Source organism: Zalophus californianus, chromosome 3, assembly GCF_009762305.2.
Source record: "Zalophus californianus isolate mZalCal1 chromosome 3, mZalCal1.pri.v2, whole genome shotgun sequence".
NCBI classification, from domain to species: Eukaryota; Metazoa; Chordata; class Mammalia; order Carnivora; family Otariidae; genus Zalophus; species Zalophus californianus.
This window is the reverse complement of record NC_045597.1, coordinates 180,040,325-180,059,514: the sequence shown is the minus strand read 5'-3', so window position 1 is coordinate 180,059,514 and position 19,190 is coordinate 180,040,325. Positions and strand designations below refer to the sequence as shown.

At 38.6% G+C, this 19,190-nt stretch overlaps 1 protein-coding gene across 4 annotated transcripts in view; it reads right to left on the bottom strand.

Annotated features, from left to right (window-relative positions):
* Positions 1 to 19,190, bottom strand: part of ACSL3 (acyl-CoA synthetase long chain family member 3) — a 73,563-nt gene that overhangs the window by 7,023 nt on the left and 47,350 nt on the right. For 3 of the 4 annotated variants that reach the window (XM_027591015.1, XM_027591016.1, XM_027591017.1), the window contains 10 exons: positions 12,357 to 12,534; positions 11,064 to 11,173; positions 10,067 to 10,205; positions 7,949 to 8,099; positions 6,594 to 6,717; positions 6,281 to 6,352; positions 4,622 to 4,761; positions 3,287 to 3,459; positions 1,586 to 1,660; positions 351 to 542 (listed from right to left, as the gene is read on the bottom strand). In XM_027591015.1, the coding sequence (XP_027446816.1) occupies positions 351 to 542; positions 1,586 to 1,660; positions 3,287 to 3,459; positions 4,622 to 4,761; positions 6,281 to 6,352; positions 6,594 to 6,717; positions 7,949 to 8,099; positions 10,067 to 10,205; positions 11,064 to 11,173; positions 12,357 to 12,534 (1,354 nt within the window). Of the gene's footprint in view, positions 1 to 350; positions 543 to 1,585; positions 1,661 to 3,286; positions 3,460 to 4,621; positions 4,762 to 6,280; positions 6,353 to 6,593; positions 6,718 to 7,948; positions 8,100 to 10,066; positions 10,206 to 11,063; positions 11,174 to 12,356; positions 12,535 to 13,604; positions 13,666 to 19,190 lie in introns of all 4 variants that reach the window. The other variant, XM_027591018.1, reaches the window with a different exon arrangement.

Here is a 19,190-nt window from a genome sequence, read left to right as displayed (position 1 = left end):
TCCAACAGGAGAGAGCCTGTCCAATAACCTCTAGATAGCAAAGATCACACAAAAAAATAAATATTCCCTACTGAGAACTGGATTCTTTCAGGGTTATCTAATAATTAAAAATATCACGCCTGTTGAACAGATTCTGAGATCTCCTAAAATGTCAGGCCTTAAAACTTCTTCACAGTTTATTATAAAATTTTATATTCCAGGGATGATACAACAGACCCTATCAACACTGCAGAGAGATATATACTTATATTATTAAACAGTTTCCCTAAATATACAGTTATCTCTTTTGTAAAACTATTTCAGAAACATCCACTGGCAGAAAACATATGTATATATATTAGTTGGCTCACCGATAATCTTTAAACAACCATCGGGGTCAAACTCCCCAATATCTCCAGTACAGAGCCACCTCTGTCCATTTTCATCTTCAAAGAAATCAGCTTTCGTTTTTGCTTCATTTTTGTAGTATCCTATTGTCACGTTTTGGCCACCAATAAGAATTTCACCCCTGGGGTGTGGTTTATCGGTATTAAAGTATCCACCTAATAAACACAAAATAATTAAGAGTTAAATCAAAATTTTTATCCCTATATACAATTGTGTGAAAATTTGAAACTATTAGTTTCTAAATAGGGACATCTGATTTTAATCCAATTAGAGTTTCCCAAAGGAAATGAGGCAGACGGTATGAATGAAGAAAACTCATTAACGTAAAACTAGGTGCAAAATTTCAGTTGCTTACCCATAAGCACTGATGCTTTTAAACTACGACTCCAAGCAAAAATTACACTAAAAAATCCAACATCTGTGGAATAAAATAATCATGTGTACTACACAGGTAAACTCCTTTAGGGATTCTGCAGAGATTCCTATATATTTGATAAAAGTATTAAATCATGTAATTCAATAAAACACATCTCCAAAATCAAATTACACAATATTTACAAGATTTATGACTGACAGATAAGTTCAGAATGACTCCAAGTTTAAATCTGTTAAACATTTTCACTAATTCTGCTAATGGCAGCGAACCCTGAGTATCTTTACTTTGTATAAAAGATTTAGCCAACCAATCACTGATAATGTATACACAGATAGAATCAAATAAAATTTTTAAAAAGTGGTTAGTATTTAAATGGCACAACAACAGATCTGTATGAAATTATAGTAAAAATTTCCTTCTGATGATTCTTGATTGAAGCTATCAGGGAAAAGAAAGAAAAAAAGAAAAATCCTCAGTTTCACAGATTACATTTTATGATTTTGCTGCTACCAAATAAACTTACGATCATTCCTAATTTACTGACATCATTCATTTAGGAGATTTCTCAAGTTTTTGCCATAATTCTTACTTGCATTCATGTAATAAAATAAGCAAAATAAAAACAATTTTAATACTTCAGAATCATTCTTGAAATAAGCAAAATAAATGCATTCATATAGCTCTAGATAAAATAGTTCTATTAGACAAAAAAAAGCACTTGTGGGTGATTTTATATTCTAAAATAAGAAAATGAAGCACAATTCTAATTTCAAGGTTTAATATTATACAAATTAATGGTCTGTGGTTAAAATAGGTTATTACCTTCCTCCCAGTTCTTTAATTTGATTTCACAGCAAACTAATGGTGCTCCCACTCTGCCAGTATTGTAGTCCCAGACTAAGATGCAAATGAAAAAAAGTATTTGATTACAGTGGTGAATAAACAGCTTGATTTTTCTAAATTACCAAAAAGGATGATTTATCCCAAAGTTTTGACATCCCCAGAGAATCTTTAAAAGCCAGAGTCACAAACTGGTGACCCACAAGCTGTGTGGCCCACACAGAGTTCTGTTTTTTTATTCTGAATTGGTTAGTGACATTTAAAAATCACAACAATTTACCCAGAAGTGTGGAACTCCAGGACCAACAGGGCCGGCATTTCCAGCGCAGCAACAACCGTAGTCCCCATTAGATGGGGCATGCCTGCTCCGGCTCCCCCCGATTCCTGCCTTCCACCCACCGTGGATCTTCATACCTCAAGGCCCACTTCACTCACTGAAGTAGCTGCCTGGCTCATGAGTTTGGAGCCCCTATCTTAAAGGATGATGGATCACAATGGCTTCCCCCCGTTCCACTTTCTTATTAGACCGGACGGCTCTGCAGTACAAGTAGCCTCTCCAATCTTCTCCCATCTATCACTATTTCAAAGTGAGACCTCTAAAGCCTCCCCATCAGCTTATGCTATCACCCTATTTAAACTCGTACACAGGAGTTCAAAGACCAGGCTGGAGATTAACTTTCAAGGATCTGGGAAAAGCACACACCACTATTGTGAATTACTACTGCATTATGTTTCCTCTTCAAAAATCATTCAAGTATCAGAAAAGGCTGATATTTAAAAATTCATAGAATGTTTTGTTTACAACATAAGCTGTAACTGATGAATCACATTCAATGCAAATCTTAAAACAGAAGCTATAAGGATCATAAGAAAGGAACCATAGATGAACATATTGAAGATTGCTTTTTTATTTCCTGCAAAACAAGACTTAGAAGTAACTTCCAAAGTATAGAAAACTGAAAACAGGAAAATACAGAAGTAATGTAAGATAAACCCGACATAAGAATGGTACAAAGAAACACTGAAGGTAAATAGGGGAAAATGATCAGTTAAGAGGTTTAGTACCTGTCAGTATTTAGAAAATACAAAGTAGCTTTCCCTAGTACTGAGAAGCAAAAGAACTTTCCTCCATAAAAGGGACACATGTGACACTTTGGGATTCATCTAGGGACCACTTGGGTAGTGGATCACCTCTTCAATCATGTCACCGTAATAAACACTAGAAATTATATTCTATAAAACTGAATCTGGTTTCTCTCTCATTACACAGACCACCCCCATAAACCACTTCTGAGTTTGAGCTTTAATACACATACCTAAACTGTACAAAACATGTTAAATTTTTTTCACAAAAAGACATTTAATAACTGATAAGAAAATAAATGTATATAATACAGCCAATGCTTGTTACTAAAACTTCTTTTCCAGACGCTAAGTAGCTTTTAATATGATCTACCATAATCTAACATGAAAGACTCCTTTAATTACTATTAGATGTACCCAATACTCAATAATTAAAAACTTTATCAACAATCACAGTACTTACAATTTACCATTATTCTGCTACACAAATACCTTAACCACTTTTATCCTTCATACTGCAGAAAACAACCCACTACCAAAGAATACAGGGAGTTGCACCCCAGGCTCTGTTGGACACACCACTTTGTGGAGAACACCAACCTTCTGTAATTGTTCCTGCACCACAAGATTCAGTCAGTCCATATCCCTGACCAACGGGACAGCAGAAACAGATGTTCATGAATCGCTGTGTGGTTGCAGAAAGTGGAGCACCTCCACACAACAGAAGCCGAATATTTCCACCTAGCAAGCCTCGAACTTTTCGGAAAATAAACCTAAAAAAAAGGAGAGAGAGAATCTGAGGATTTGAAGCTGAATGGGATTTTCCAGATCATTCAGACTAATCTCCCAATTTTGATATGTGAGATTTTGAGAGTCAGGCCACACAAACAATTCAAGAAATTCTCTCACTATTTAAATCTTATTTTTTATAGTTCGACCAAGTAAAGAACGTATGATTTTCTCTTAAGAACTTTTCAAGTTAATACCTGAAATAAAAATTGTCAGGTTTAAAATTCTGTATAGTAATGGCAAACCCATGTTTATGGCCAAAGAGCAATTAATTTTATATTATGTAATACACATAGTAATACTAAACAATCCTATTGTATCTTTATAAAATTCAGCATTAAAAGCAAATTTTTTTTTTTTGCTTTTGTTTACTTCATTAGAAATATGTACGTATTTGGGGCACCTGGGTGGCTCAGTTAGTTAAGTGTCTGAATCTTGGTTTCGGCTCAGATCATGATCTCAGAGTCGTGGGGTCGTGAAATCGGCCCTGCGTTGGGCTCCGTGCTCAGTGTGGAGTCTGCTTAAGATTCTCATTCTCCCTCCCACTCTACCCCTACCCCCGCATGCACGCACACACTCTAAGTATTTTTTAAAAAAGAATTGTGTACATATTTGTACAATCTCTTTTTAAAATAAGGCAGAAAAATATAAAGTTTCAAATAAATTGGAGCATCTGAAAACTATATTAATATTCCCACAAAAACAAATTAAATGCCATATTGTTTTCTAATTTCTAAATTATAATTAAATCTACTTACTCAGCACTACAAAAACAAAAAATATCACGTCTGTGGTAAAACCTATCATTTAACACTTTAAACACTCATATTTAGTTGCCATTTTATATTCATACTGAAATATTTAAAATTAAAAGCAAAGAAAAACTATTTCTAAAAATAACTAAAATTACATACGTGTCCACAGAAAATGAAAGCAAACTTATAATACAGTAAAACTGTAAGTGAAACATTTTTTCAAATAACACTGCAATCTTTTTTAATTGCTCATGTTCTTATGCCAAGATGGATTTTTAGAGTCCCTTTGACTTTTTAAAAACCAATTCATTTCTTGTAATTATCTCAATTACCTGGGCTAGTAATATGAACAAAATGACTAAGCCACCAAGGAGAGGGGGAGTCATCTGACCTGTCACACAGTGGAGTGCCACGGCCTTTGGAAATCTGCTCCATTTTATAATTATAGGCCAGAATAAACAGATTGCGTTGGAAACTACTCATCTCGTTCACTTTATTCATAACGTTTTTGTAGATTCGATCCATGATTTCCTAGATATATAAAAATGAGTTAATACAGTCAACAATGCTATCAGCTGCCTGACATATTGTATCTTAACACCAGATAAATGTTTCTATCGGTATTGAAGCATTTTAGAAGATACAGTTGATCAGGAATACACTTTTAAAATAGAGCCACAGCTAGTTTAAAAATGAGGTTTCTGTAAAAATAATTTTTCATAACACAAATATACCTAGATGCTCATGAGTGGGGGAGAAAAAGAAAGAAAAAGAAATAAAAGCCTCAGGGCAGTAACAGATCAGTATTGATTCTTTATATGGCCTTGCTTGTCTTACTTATTTTGGAAAAACTAAGCTCACTACATAAATAACTGTATGAAATGGTTTTTAAAATTCTCATAACCTTATCTTATAAAAATACAGAGAGCCACATTCTTTGCTCACAAAAGGACCACAGGGTTATTCTGGTTGGTTGGTTGTCTTTCAGTGCTGCACTCAGGAAATTTTCCTTCTCTGCACTGCATTTAGCTTGCTAGGCCCATTACTACGAAGTATATATACTTCAATGACTTGAAATGGTTTTCCCTTTACAAGTTTAAATTGTATTTCCTTTTACATGAACTAAAAGTTTACATGAACTAAAAAGCCTGGGTGGCTCAGTTGGTTAAGCGACTGCCTTCGGCTCAGGTCATGATCCTGGAGTCCCGGAATCGAGTCCCGCATCGGGCTCCCTGCTCGGCAGGGAGTCTGCTTCTCCCTCGGACCCTCCCCCGTCTCATGTGCTCTCTCTCTCTCTCTCATTCTCTCTCTCAAATAAATAAAATCTTAAAAAATAAAAAATAAAAAGTAAAATATTACACTAAGGAAACTATACACCTACAGAAACTATCAAACTACTGGTCCTTTATATTTGGAGTAACTATGTAACTTTCCTTGGATTGGGGGTACTCAGGGATCTGGTAATGATTCCCAACACTTTCAAACAAAATCAGAAGCCACATAAAACTCACATTAAGGAGACAGAAAATCATTACTCTCCCATTTCTACTCAATTCCCAGGCCCTGCCCATGCCTGGTACATTAGGGTACATAGTGTTTCTCAGGTAATTCAAAGGTGCACCACTTCTCTGTCACTTTTTTGGTGACTAGGCCAGACTGTTCCCGGGGACTCAGGAGGTAACTACGCAAGCTGCTTAGAGGAGAAGGAAGTGCTATCAAACCTTCCCCCATCTCCTGCTGGGCTTCAGGTTTCTACTAATAGCAAACATATCATGAAAAGGATCTGAATTAGAAGCGACTTTAGGGAAAGGACGTGATACTATCATAGGGAGGCTGAAACTGAGCATTTAGTAAATTTAAAAAATGAATAAATAAAGTTAAAAAAAAAAAAAAAGACTATCAATCCCGCAGAGCGTAAGGCAATATAATCAATAAGGAATAAAGCCTACATAAACTACCTTGCCAACAGTTAACTTTTCCACTAGCGTTCAGGCTCTGTAGCCGGCGACACTTCTCTAGTACGCAACATTAACTAACGGTCGATTCTTACCGGAACAGCTGCCATCAGTGTTGGTTTCAACATGGTTGTATCCCCTTTGCTTCCTTTTTTTATTTTTGAAGACTAGAGAGAGAAAAAGTGATCTATATAAACTGATCCTTATTTTAGAAATTCTGTGAAATTCTTAGACCAAAAAGTGTATTATAAATTCATCATTTTAATATACTTATTGTAAAAACTTAAAAGTAATTATTTTTAAATGATTAACTGCCACCCTTATGATATATTGTCATGCTGATACAGAAAAATGTGTTTAAAAATTACAGTATTTTTAGTATCTGAAGTCACAAGACATTTAACTTACTTGATCCGCTAAAGTCTGTGGTGAAGAATAGCCAATGCGGCATCCGTGAGAAAGACAAACAAGCTCAGCACTTAATTCTAAAACATGGGCCAGAGGCAGATAGCCAATGTAAACATCTTCCTCTCTAAAAGAAAAGGAGATATAAAAGCATCTGTCAGGTGTCATCTCTGCTGGAAGAGACTGCAAAGCGAGCCCGCCCACATGGGGAGAAAGGGAGGGAGACAGAGAGCGCGCACACGCATGCCTGTGTGCATGCGTGTGTCGTGGGGGAGGGAGGGGGAGGTAGACAGACTCGGGGGGGGGGGCGGGGGGGGGGGGGGGGTAGTGAGACAGCTACAGCTCAAGCTCAAGCCCAGAGGCTGTCTCCAGTGCTACGTGAAGGCACTCAAGAGATTATGAGTGCTACAGGAGCAATGTGCTCAGAAGAAACGGGGGCTGAGGGGCCAAAACAAGAAGGGGTCTTCCGTAGGACAGCGGAAGTCATCCAAAGAGGAATGGTCTTTAAAGCTCGTGGGCTCCCAAAGTTCCAATCTAATCCACAACTGCTGGCCAGGAATTTTACAAAAGAGATTCCTGTTTTGAAAGTTACTTAGAAATAATAAATTATACTGTACGTAAGAAAATGTGTACGTATGTGTATTTCAAGAACTGCCCCACCCCCCCAAAAAATATGAAGGGCAAAGACTAACCCAGGAAACTATTGCTCTTAATTTTTTCTGAAAAGTTATCCATTCATAAGAGAACTCTCTCTCTCTCCATCCCTAAATTCAGTTCCATAGTAACCTGTGAGTGAGTGTGATTTCTGTGCATAAGGGCATCAAAAATACCCAAGCACGACCACGGCACCTCAACAGTCATCAAGTACTGACTCCTCTACCACCCTCACGGTCCCATCTGGCTTCCCCGCCAGTCAGTCTCTTCCCCGCAGTATGCCCACCCTGGCCCTGTGGCTGCTGGACTTGGTCTTAAAAAGAAAAATCAGAGACTGAATAAAGCTCAATAAGTATTGGAAGAGATGAAGCTATTTGTTCACCTGAATTTTAACATGTTTAGGTATAAAAATGACATAGTAGCAATACTATTATCAACTGAATATAAATTAAGGGATTTAAGTCAGATAAAATTTACACTTTTCAAGTAAAAGGTAAATATAATGATATATATAAAACTGTATTTTAAACCTTACAACTAAAACTATTTAATTTTAAAGTCCCTCTTATTTTTTGGAGGGAACTGCCTACTGTAAACAGACTCTGAAAGACTAATTTAGCCACATACCACTAAATGGCACAAACAACATTAACGTAACAACCAGCATCAACAAGGGACTACTTCATATTGACCATGTGACATACCCCAGTCCTGGAATCCGTTCCGCCATCCCAGTTATACCAGCAATAATGTTACTGTGGGAGATCATGACTCCCTTCGGAAGTCCTGTGGATCCACTTGTATACATGATTACTGCAATATCTAAGGGCCCTGGTTTGCTAAGAGGTTTGTTCTCTGCATTGGAGAAAAAGAAAAAAATACACACACACACACACACACACACATTTCTGAGAAATGTAGTCATATCACCCATTTTTTTCATAATCATGTTTGATAACTTAATTTGACAACTATGAATTGTATTCATTCAGAGGTCAACAAAACAGATCACATCCCTGCACATACAGGACACATGTTCTACTGAGATCAACAAGCCAAAAATCTATAGTGTAGTAAGAGCTATGAAGAAAAATAAAGACAAGGTGAGATGACAGTAGAAGGTATTTAGATGGAAAAGTCAAGAAATGCTTTTCTGGCACGTTGGTATTTTAGTAAAGACCTGGATACAGTGCAGAGGGGAGCCACGGAAACCCTGGAACTGGGAGAAGATTGTCTCAAGTAGAAAATAAGCGAGAGCAAAGGCCCTGACATAGCAGCCAGGACCGTATCATGCAAGGCCTTGGAGGCCACGCTAAGGACTTTAGATTGCACCTGGAGTAGAAATCTGAACAGAGGCTTGTCGTCACCAGTGATGAGGGTCACTTTGGCTGCTATGTGGCTGCCTAACTTAGGGAAGCAAGGCAGTAGGGAGACAAAAGGCTATTCCAGAAATTCCACTGTGAAATAGGGTGGTTGGGCTAGGGTACCTAGACACTTGCTAAAAACTGTTCTCTGCCTCACAGAGTTGAAGTGATCTGGCTACAGTCTGAATCCTGGATTCAAAGACAGTGTCCTCCATTTGCACAAACCTAAGGGCCACAGCCCACATCCTGGAGGGCACATGGCAGGAAGGCAAAAAGAAATGGGTCATGGATGGCACCCCCTGAATTAATCCTGACCCTCCCCTAAGTGTGGACTTCTTAAATGTGGGGGAAACAATTTTAAACATGTTGCTGAGTGAACCCTTCCTTTTCTACGAGGGGATATATTCCATGACAATGGTCTTCATTCCAGTCCTTACTTCCTAGCCTTCCATTCACTCCTCCATCCCAGGGCACCATTCTCCACCACCTTCTAGAAACTGCTCTGAGGTGGGCCTCCTGTAATGCCTGTTATCATTGACTCCTGCAGGGCACCTGCCCTTGCTGCTGACCCCTGCCTCCAGGAGAGGCCCCTTTCATGCAGCCGCCATGAAGCACACACTGAGTGCCTTCCTCCTGCCTCTGACCCACCCTCAGTTGCTTTTTTGGAAGCACCGCTTTCCATGGGTGACCTCACCTCCTTCCACAACTATACATAACACCAAACTTCTGGCTTCTAACTCCAAACTTAACTCCAGAGTACATGCCACTCCCCACTAAATATCCACATCTGAATGTCACACTGGCACTTAAAATTCCATATGCCCAACATTAATGTCAGCAGAACCCCATTCCCATTCCTGAGCTGAGTGCTTACATTTAGTTCATCACCGAGTTTCCAACTACAAAGGAAATACAGTCCCAGCACCCTAGCAGCTTTCGGGATATTCATCAACACCCGTACACTTTTGAACATTTCCTGACACTTATTTGAGAGTAGGAGCTTTTGGCACCACCATGCCGAAGTGTTCAGGTGGGGGATAAAAAGATGTTCTCTCAGGAAAAAACAGAGTTGGGGCAGGCAGTGAAAGAGGGGATCTAGGTTTAGCCACTCCAGCTATCTGTTCGTACTTACAGATAATCCACATAGGACTAGTTTAATGGCATTATTTAGAAAACTAACTTTAAGCCACTGAAAACTAGGAAACAGGAAACAGGAACAGGAAACCTGTATAATGTAAAAGGTATTTGAATAACTACTCCTTTTAGAACAATAAATTAATGTGTATATTCTCCCTTAAACCCTACTAAAGAGTAGAGGAAAAGTAGAGAGTGACCTTACTTCCCAAAGTGACGGTCTAGAAAATGATTTGTCCCTGATCTGACTTCAGGGTCTGGAACCACTGCAGAGAACACGGTCACTGCAGAACGACCCTAAGGAACTGGGAAGGTGCACCGTACCTCTGCTGGCCTTGGCTCCCAGAGCCTGCACTGCAGCCATCGTGTGCACGATGACGCCCTTGGGGAACTCGGACCACGTTGGTGGCTTACCGTCCACAGTGATGATGTGCCGCAGGCGCGGGACTAACGAAACTATATCCTGGAAAAACACAAGCATTCATTATGTTCTTCGTCGCTGTTTCAAATCAGCTTAGCAAACAGTCCCGGACACAAGAAAAGCAGTTTACCACAATCCATGAGTTATTAATTTCTTGCCTCCAAAAAAAAGGTGAGGGGGTGCACTGGTATGAATACCACTCCTTTCAGATGGAGAAATACGGTCCGAAATTTAAATTGCGATTTTATAGCACTAGATTCACTGTGTGTGCCCGTTCTTTGGTAAAATCCTAATCAGCAATGTCACTTCCTCACAAAATAGGCATATAAACACAGGCCGCCTGAACTAGAGTAGCCACAAGTCCTATATGTTTTTAAGAGGCTCATAAAGATATGGGGGGAGAGGGAAGGAACTCACTTATAAATCTGAGTATTAAAAAAACCCAGCAGACTAATCTGTTTTCACTGGGAGTCGTCTAGGGACTTTCAAAACCTTTCTAACAGTTTCATAAAGTCTCTTTTTTTCCCTTTTAAAAAATTCTAAAAACTCGTAACGACTCAATGCTTCAGAAATAATATAAAGGAATTACTACTTCAGAAACCCTTATAATTTATAAATTTACTGAAAATAGACTAGAAAACAAATGAGCACAATAAAGAAAAAAGGTGATCCCTTTACCTTACACGGGCATACCATGTTAATGATCTGTAACTCTCTGCACTACTTATTACACAAATATGTATGAAATCTACTTTTTCTTTTCTAAAGGAAAGGAAGAATGTGTGATATTCCTAAAAGTTTACAAAGATCTTCAGGATTTAAAGATTGTAAAAGTATCAATATTAGAGCTCATAGCAGTGATAGTTCTGGAAGTTCTGGACAGATAACCACAGTCCTCACCTTCAACTTTGTTTGCAAGAGCTCTTTACTAGTAATGATGTTGGTCACCTCTGTTTCATTCAATCCATGAACAATAGCTGGACCTCCTAGAGTAGCATACAAGGTAACAACTACAGAGAAAAGAAGGGCAAGTCAAATATTCCACATTTCATGGAAGTTACTAAATGTAACTAAAGTCTCTGAAAGGGGTCATGAATCCTAATGGTATAAAGAACCCTAAATCGTCAGATCCATAGTTTACTATGTAACTGTTCTATGATTATCTAAATTATTTCAATATACTAATAAACATTATGCCCACTCATTCACCCTTTCCTAATTTCCCCCAAGATTTCTAATATTTTAAAATGAAATTTTTAAGTTTTATTTCACCTACAGATGTTACTCTGGGATGCCACAATGGAAGGAATTATTTCTGACTGCTAAAATATCAAAGCCTTAGTTGTTAAATACTTGGTACTAAAATAGGAAAAAGAATATGTACCAGTAAAATAATGCACTGAGTATCAGGCTGAAGGTGTTATGTATGTTAAGAAAACATGATCAGGGGGCAGTACTGCTTATTCTAGTAGAAAACTCAAGAAAAACATTCTTAGCCATGTTGAAATGTAATCATCATCATCTTGTGGACTTTTATTTGCTTGATGCCTAACTCACAGAAGTCAGACTTAAAAGTGACTTTAAGAGATAATTATTTCAAAGCTTCCCAAAAGAAGCAAACTATAAGCCCACACCCATGAAAACAAAAAGGTATGTCAGTTTAAAAAACCACTGGAGCATTTACAGCAAGAAATCTGGTAAAAGTACCTCTTCTGCTCCATCTGAAAGGTTAAGAGAATGTCCATACTTAACATCCCATTTTGGCTCCAAGATCTATGAACTAAGCTTCCAGAACTACCTCACAGTCTGGGGCATCCAGATTGCCACTTAATTAACAATGTAAATATTCCCTGTCCTTTCACCCGGCTCGTGGCTCCAAGTAGTGCGGTTTTAGACGTCAACTGTTGCTACCAACAGAAGTGGGGACGAAGTGACACTAACTTCACAAGAAGATTCCTGAGAGAACCAGCAGCAGAGTTAAGAGAGGCCCCAAGGCCCCTATTAAGAGGTTCCAGTCCCCTTACTACACTGACTACACAAGTTGTTCCAAAGTAGACCTCTAACTCCAAGTTGTAACAGAATGCTCCCCTGATTAGATGCAAGGTGGCAATTAACTTCAGAATTTTAAAGAGTGAAATATTTATAATAAACAGCATCCTATCTCCCACACAGAAGATCAGAAAGCCCACATACGCTGAAAATTATACATAAAGCACGCCTGCGCAGCAATCATCCATTCAGCTCTGGTTTCACAGAAGATGGCGATATTGGTCTTTGGTTTCTGACCCAACATCTGCAAACCATTTCCAAAATTAAAAGCTCTAACGAAGACATCTTCATAGGAGAGCCAATTATAGTTTCCAAGAATAACCTGATAAAATAAAAAACATACAAATACCTTTTAATATAACCAAAATATTTTCCATAAAGAAGATTTATTCCAAATTTTATGACAAACCAGTTATGTTTGCACATATGTAATTTATTTTTTTTCCTAACAAAAAGCTAGAAAGCGAATTTCACGTGAAAAAATCTATTTCGAAAATTAGCTTTTTTGTGATAATTTCTATGACAAATCTTATGCTACATCTTCAATTGTAATGGGGAGTTTTTTAAAAATCTTCAGGGTTTGACAGGATCTTAAAGGTCAGCTTTTTTGTCAAAAGCTCATATATTGGTAATTCATTTATATATCATTTACTTAAACAATTTAGATGTTAGCTTAAATTTTAGCCTAGTATCAAGTACTAATGATACCAAAAATTAACTTTCCCTCTACTTATTGAATTCCCAGGTTTCAATATCAAATGGTACAATATGATTTACAAACAGAAACTGGCTAGACCCAAGATAACAGACGTATTTATGGCTGTTTAATTTGAATTGCTCTCTCCCGTACTGAACTCTAAACAAGTCTATTTACGCAACCAGGACTAGTTTTATTACTCATCAAAGTCTTTCTGTTGAAGCCTTAAATAACCATTGGCACCACTGGGCTTTCAACATTTCATTTGTGCTTACCATAAGTAGAAGTAACATTAAGTCTTCATTAGTAATAATCATGTTTTTAAACTGGCTAACTTATTTTTCTTTAGGAATTTTCTCCAACTTAGATTAGACCATAAATCCCCAATTATGTACAAACTGGATAAAAAGCTCCTCACACTCCAAATATATACATCTTTTCCAAACATGGCTGTTTCACTCATATGTCTCATACACCTTAAAACTAACCACACTCATTTCCAAAAATGCATCCAACATCTTGGGGAGCTCTAGAAATAAGACACTGGGTGAAGACAGAAACGGGGAGGAAAAAGGATAAGTACTGCCCTCTAGTGTCCTATCCCGTAACGGACTTAGGGAATAAAGTCTTACTTTGATGGATAAGGCAACTGGATTTAAAATATTTATTTAACTTCACTGGTCCCAAACTCTCACCTTGCTCTGCACCCCCATGAAATGCTCAGCACGGGGAGCTCCAATGACTTCAAAAGGAGCTCTGTGGGGGTGAGAAGACAGATGAGAACTTGGCCAAAAGGTGCACAAACTGGATTACAATTAAGAATTTTACACTCCAAAGATTAGCATGAGCTACCTCTTAGATTCTAGAACCTAAATGATGAGCTTTGTTAAGTTTCAGAGAATGTATATATTCCGAAAGGTATTATCATCTACATAATCCAGATCTTTAAACCCGTAAGGTACGGCCACCATGTGGCAAAGAAATCAAATCATGAGTTTAATTCAAGTGTAACTAAACTGAATTTCACTTAATTCTTTAAACCACTGAATCTCCTAGTAGTGATCTTTCCCATAAAGATTACATTTCAAGGCCCCTATCTACCCCATAATTTTGACTTTTGCTGGAAAAAATTCCCAATTCTAACTCTGTCCCTGTGGTTAGCTTAAACCTGAGGTTAAACTCCTTTACTTATTCCCTGTCCATACTGCTGAAGAACACCCAAACTCATTCTCTATCCAGAATCACAGATCTCAACACCCAGCAATCCTATAAGGACTCCCTGGGTCTATTCACTTTCTCACCCTCTGAAATGGCTACTTCTCTCTACTCAAATATCCTCCACCCCCCTCCCTCCCTCCCGTATCCCTGTCCAGGTGATAAGGTGATAATACTGTCTCATACATCACTGAGAAATTAGAAATTCAACGGAAATACCCTTATCTTCTTAGCACCAAGTTTAATAGCCTACATACATCTGTACTCATATCCTTCGCGGTTCCCCTCATGGTATTACAACGGTTGAAGCGTCCCTAACAATAGCCAAACTTACAAGGACTTTACTTCAAAGCACTTCCCAAATTTCTATCTCCAGCCACATCTACTTGCACATCCAAGTTCAAAAACCTTACGCTGGCCTACAAAGCCCTAAGGGACCTAGCCATGCCAGTACCTCTATGCTCCTATCCAACCTTCTTCTCCAGACTCACCTCCCCCAACTCATTACTTCCTGTAAATACAACTTTGTCCTTTCTGTCCTTCAAACAGGTTGCGCCAGGGCAAGAACTAGGATGAAGCAAGACAGGTGCCAAGGGCACAAGATTTAGAGAGTTACTCACTCTCAGCATTTGAATACCTTCTTCAACTTTGTACCCCAAGTGCCTCACCCAACTGGGCTCATTCCAGTTTTAGAGCCAGTGGGCACACACCCTATCCCAGTGCACAGAAGGTTCATTACCCAGATCTTTGCAAAGTTGGCTCCTCTGTTGTTCAGGCCTCCACTTAGCCATAACCTACCAAGAGAGGCTATCCCTGATCTCCAGTCAGCTTTATGTCTTTGTAGTAGTTATTAATCTGTTAACTTATTCTTGTCTCTCTTGTCTCTCTTCCTCCCATAACAAATAGAAGACCCATGAGACGAGTAACCTGTGTGTCCTGTTCATTACTGTCTCCCTAGTGCCTAGAACAAAGCACCTGGCATATAGTCGGCATTCAGCAATTATTTGCTATATGTGTGGAATGAACAGTGTAATTAAACACAATTTCAATTCACTTTGGGCCTTGAGTCTTCTAATCCCTTTCTGCTCCAGGAGCCTCATTTTTTTAAGACTGCTTGGGGGAAAGAAAAAAAAAATCCACATCCACCTAATCATTTAACCTCTAGAGCTACTTTTCTTCTGTCTCCATTCCAGTGCACACATCCTTTGCCTACCACCTCTTAAATATTCTCACCCATGACCCATGAGACACAAGTATGTTCAATTTTCCCGACTCTGAGTCAGGCAAGGGAATGACTAGTGTGGCTACGGAAATGATGACTGTGAAGCCTTTGAGCAGCTTCCTCATTTGTAGAGATAGCAGGAGAGTTAAGATTGGCCCTATGGTCGCTTTCATGTCTCACATTTAACTGGCTGTATTTTTATTCTAGGACAGGTGTGACAAACACATGGGTAAACATCAATGTTAATCACTCAGACCACCACTGCCCAGAACAGAGGAACTTAATCATTTACTTTGTTCAGGAACAGATGAAATTAGATGCTTTGATGATGCTAATGATGAGGGCCTCTTATCTCAGAAGATAAACTATAAAAATAAAACAAAGATAACATACAGAACATTCTGTAAAATAAAAGCACACAAATACTTCACCATTCAGGACCCTGAAGAAAGAGACAAGTAAAAATCAAGTTTTCAGGTAGCTGAAGTTAACCAGTGCAAGTCCAGGACTTTTCTTTTCCTTTACCCACTCAGAACAGAAATACTTCCAATTACACACTTCCCTGCCTTCTTCGACAAAGTACACCCGGCTTCACTGAACCTTTCTCTCTACAAATGAAGATTATTGGAATGTACCGTGAGGGAGCCAGGGAGTGAAAATCTTCAACAGGTCTGGATGGCTGGTGGTGATCTTGAAGAGGAGGGTGGCTAAGCTTTGCCAAGTTCACTCTGTGCTAAGCACGCTGCAGCAGTAGCTTATGAGATTCTCTCGTAACTCTAGACAGTGTTACTCTTAGTAACCCTACTGTACAAATGAGAATACTGAGGCATCGAGAGAGTCAGCAGAACGTGCTCAAAAATCACACAGTGTAAGTAAGTGACAGGACTAGAATATGAATCCGGGCAGACTCATTCTGGAATCTAAGCACTAAATCACAAGGCTCCAACCGCACCACAGAAAGGAGACGGGGTGTTACGAGGCAGGTGAGGAAGGTGGCCTGAAGGTCTGGGTATCTTTGATTCAACCACTATCAGATACTTTCTGGGGTTAATCCCTAAGCCTAGCCCCCAAAACAGGAAGGAAGGAAATTTGTAGATACTGCTACACCACCAGCTGGCTTTTTTAATTTAAGGTTATTTTCAAATATGGAAACTATTAATGACGATACATTCATGGGAAACGCGCGTGCGCACCAGTTAGTAAGCACTCAGAGGAAGCCACACCAGCCCAGGCAACTCCACTCTTACCTAAGCACCAGTTGTGCAATGTCCCCTTTTTACTCTTGTATCAGAGCAGATGATGCTCCTGCCGCAATACAGTGGGTATAAACAAGAAACCAAAAGGGGGGGGGGGAGCCTAGTTGTTTCTAACACCCAGCTGAGGTACCCACTGCCCAGTATGCAAACCACAGCTACCACAGCAACACAGACCAACAGAAACTCAAGTCACCCTCTTCTTGCATAAGGCTGACCGAAAACGTGCTTCATTTACTATACAGGAAACTAAAACTTTTACTTTCCCAATGAGCCTAATTTCAAATAGGAAGAATATAATATTTTCTGTATCAGAATATAACCTATTCTGTAAAGACTTCCTCAAAAGTCTGATGAATCACAAATGCCAGTTTGAAGGCCAATGTCAACAGGAGAAAGACGGAGAGTGAGATCCTGTAGACAGAAAAGGCTAAAGAGTTTTTTCACCTTCTAACTTTCCTATTTGAGTTCACATATTTCCTTGTTGAATAAACAATGACTACAACAAAGCCACCATGGGCAGGCAGGACAGGAAGGAAAAGGCCACATATGCAACCACACAACAGGGAAAAACACTTTCCGTGTGTACATTGTGTTATCTGGCCACATTTAAGGAACAACTGTGAAAGCTCGAGGATTTTGTCCTAATTACACTGATAAACTGAATTAAGAAGGAATTTCATATTTACCATACTGATCTCCTTTTTATATACTTGGAAGCTACTTTGTTGCTCTAAGTGTTGAATGAGGACTGAGAAATAGTGCCAGTCCCATAAAAAGCCTGTAACATGCAATTCTGGAGAAACACCTCCTGCTAACAGAGGATTTCTGTTATATATGCTGAGATTAAAAACAAGGGAACCCAATCTTTGAATTCAAATAGCATTAGACCAAGAAACAAAAATGAATGTTTTTAAGAGGAGGCATACGAGTGGAAAACTTTCGCACTCAAAAAGTGTAGTGTTTTTGGTATCTTTTATAACTACCAGATCCCTCAAAGATGAAATCAAGGATGGTATACCCTAAAAAGGAGCAAATATATATCACAAAAACTCAGACACCATTATGACATAATGTTTTGCAAGCTGTAATCTATAGGTTAGAGAAGAGTAAACAAACATGCTTAACTATATGACTTCAATTTCAATAAATGTGCTATTAACTCTCCAGACAGACCTTAAGTTAACAGAAAAAAATTGATTCAAGTGAGGCAAAACTAGTCATCAAAAGAAACAGAGAATATGCCTTAAAAGTCGAAGGACCATATCATTTCCCCAAGCCACTTTTAAGACTGTAAGGAGGCACTGCTTATGTGACAGGCAAAGCAAGATAAACAAGGACAGTTTCAGGCAGAACAAGATACAAGATCACTCTATATAAAGGGGATGGACACTTACAGATTTTGTCATCTACAATTAGAATAATGTGTTTTTAATTTCTAGGAGTTACTGGCGTTAACTTGCTTGCCATTTCCTTTACGTTTGAAAGAAAATGACTCTGGAATTTGTGTGTATGAGTGCCAAAATTAATGGGCCATTAAGTTAAATAACACCCCCCTGGTCCTGCAGTCACAGGAGAAGCTCTGAGTATTTCATTCCATGGTGTGATTATTTGAACATTCCTCTCTCTGAGACTTGAGAGTTCCTTCGTGACTAAAAGAAAAAAGGTGGCTGGAGTCAGGATGTAGTTGGAAAAAGGAAAGACAAAAACAACTTTGCCTACACACGTAATAAACTATAACCTGACAAATTATCAAAGATGATTACTGATCATCTTACTGCCTCTAAAAAATTTAATCTTCAATTTCTACCTACTGGAGCTTAGAAAACGGCTTCTAAGAGTCATGAATCCAAGTTCAAAAACAGCATTTTCGTGCCATTTCTATACTCACTATCCTTCATAACGTTACACTACCCCATGTCTTTGTAGTCACTCATATAATTTTGCCCACCCAATTCCCAAGACAAAAACTAGAGCATTTACACGAGACACCACAGCTGTTCTACGTGTGTGTGTGAGAGAGAGAAAGAGAAAGAAAGAGAGAGAGAGAGAGAATGTGTGTGTTTGTGTATGGAGCAAGACAACCTCAGGTCTAGGCCTGGCTTTACTACTTCTAGCTGGAATGTCCTTGCCTAAGTTAACCTATCTGGTGCCTCTGGGCCGTTATCTGCAAAATAACAATGATAAGACAAAGTCATAGCGTTATTTAAGTCTTAAGTAAGTTGGTACATGTAAAGAACTTAAAACAGCCTGGCTCATAAGAAATGCTAATGTAAATATCAGCAGTAATCATTATCTTCGTCTTACAGATAAAGAAACTGAGGCAAATTTGTTAAATTACTTTTCCAAAGTCACACAGCTAACTAGTAGGTAGCAAAGCTGAGATCCAAACCTGTAGTCTGGATCTGGAATCTAGGTTCTTAACCACTATTTTATACTGCCTCTAAGGATGTCTAATCCCCTGTTTCAAATCAACAATGGCAACTGATATATAATGGTGAAGAGAAATTCTTAAAAAACTATGCAACTGCCACTATCAAAATACCAAGATATTAAGCACCCAATGGAACATATGATAAAATCAGGAACAG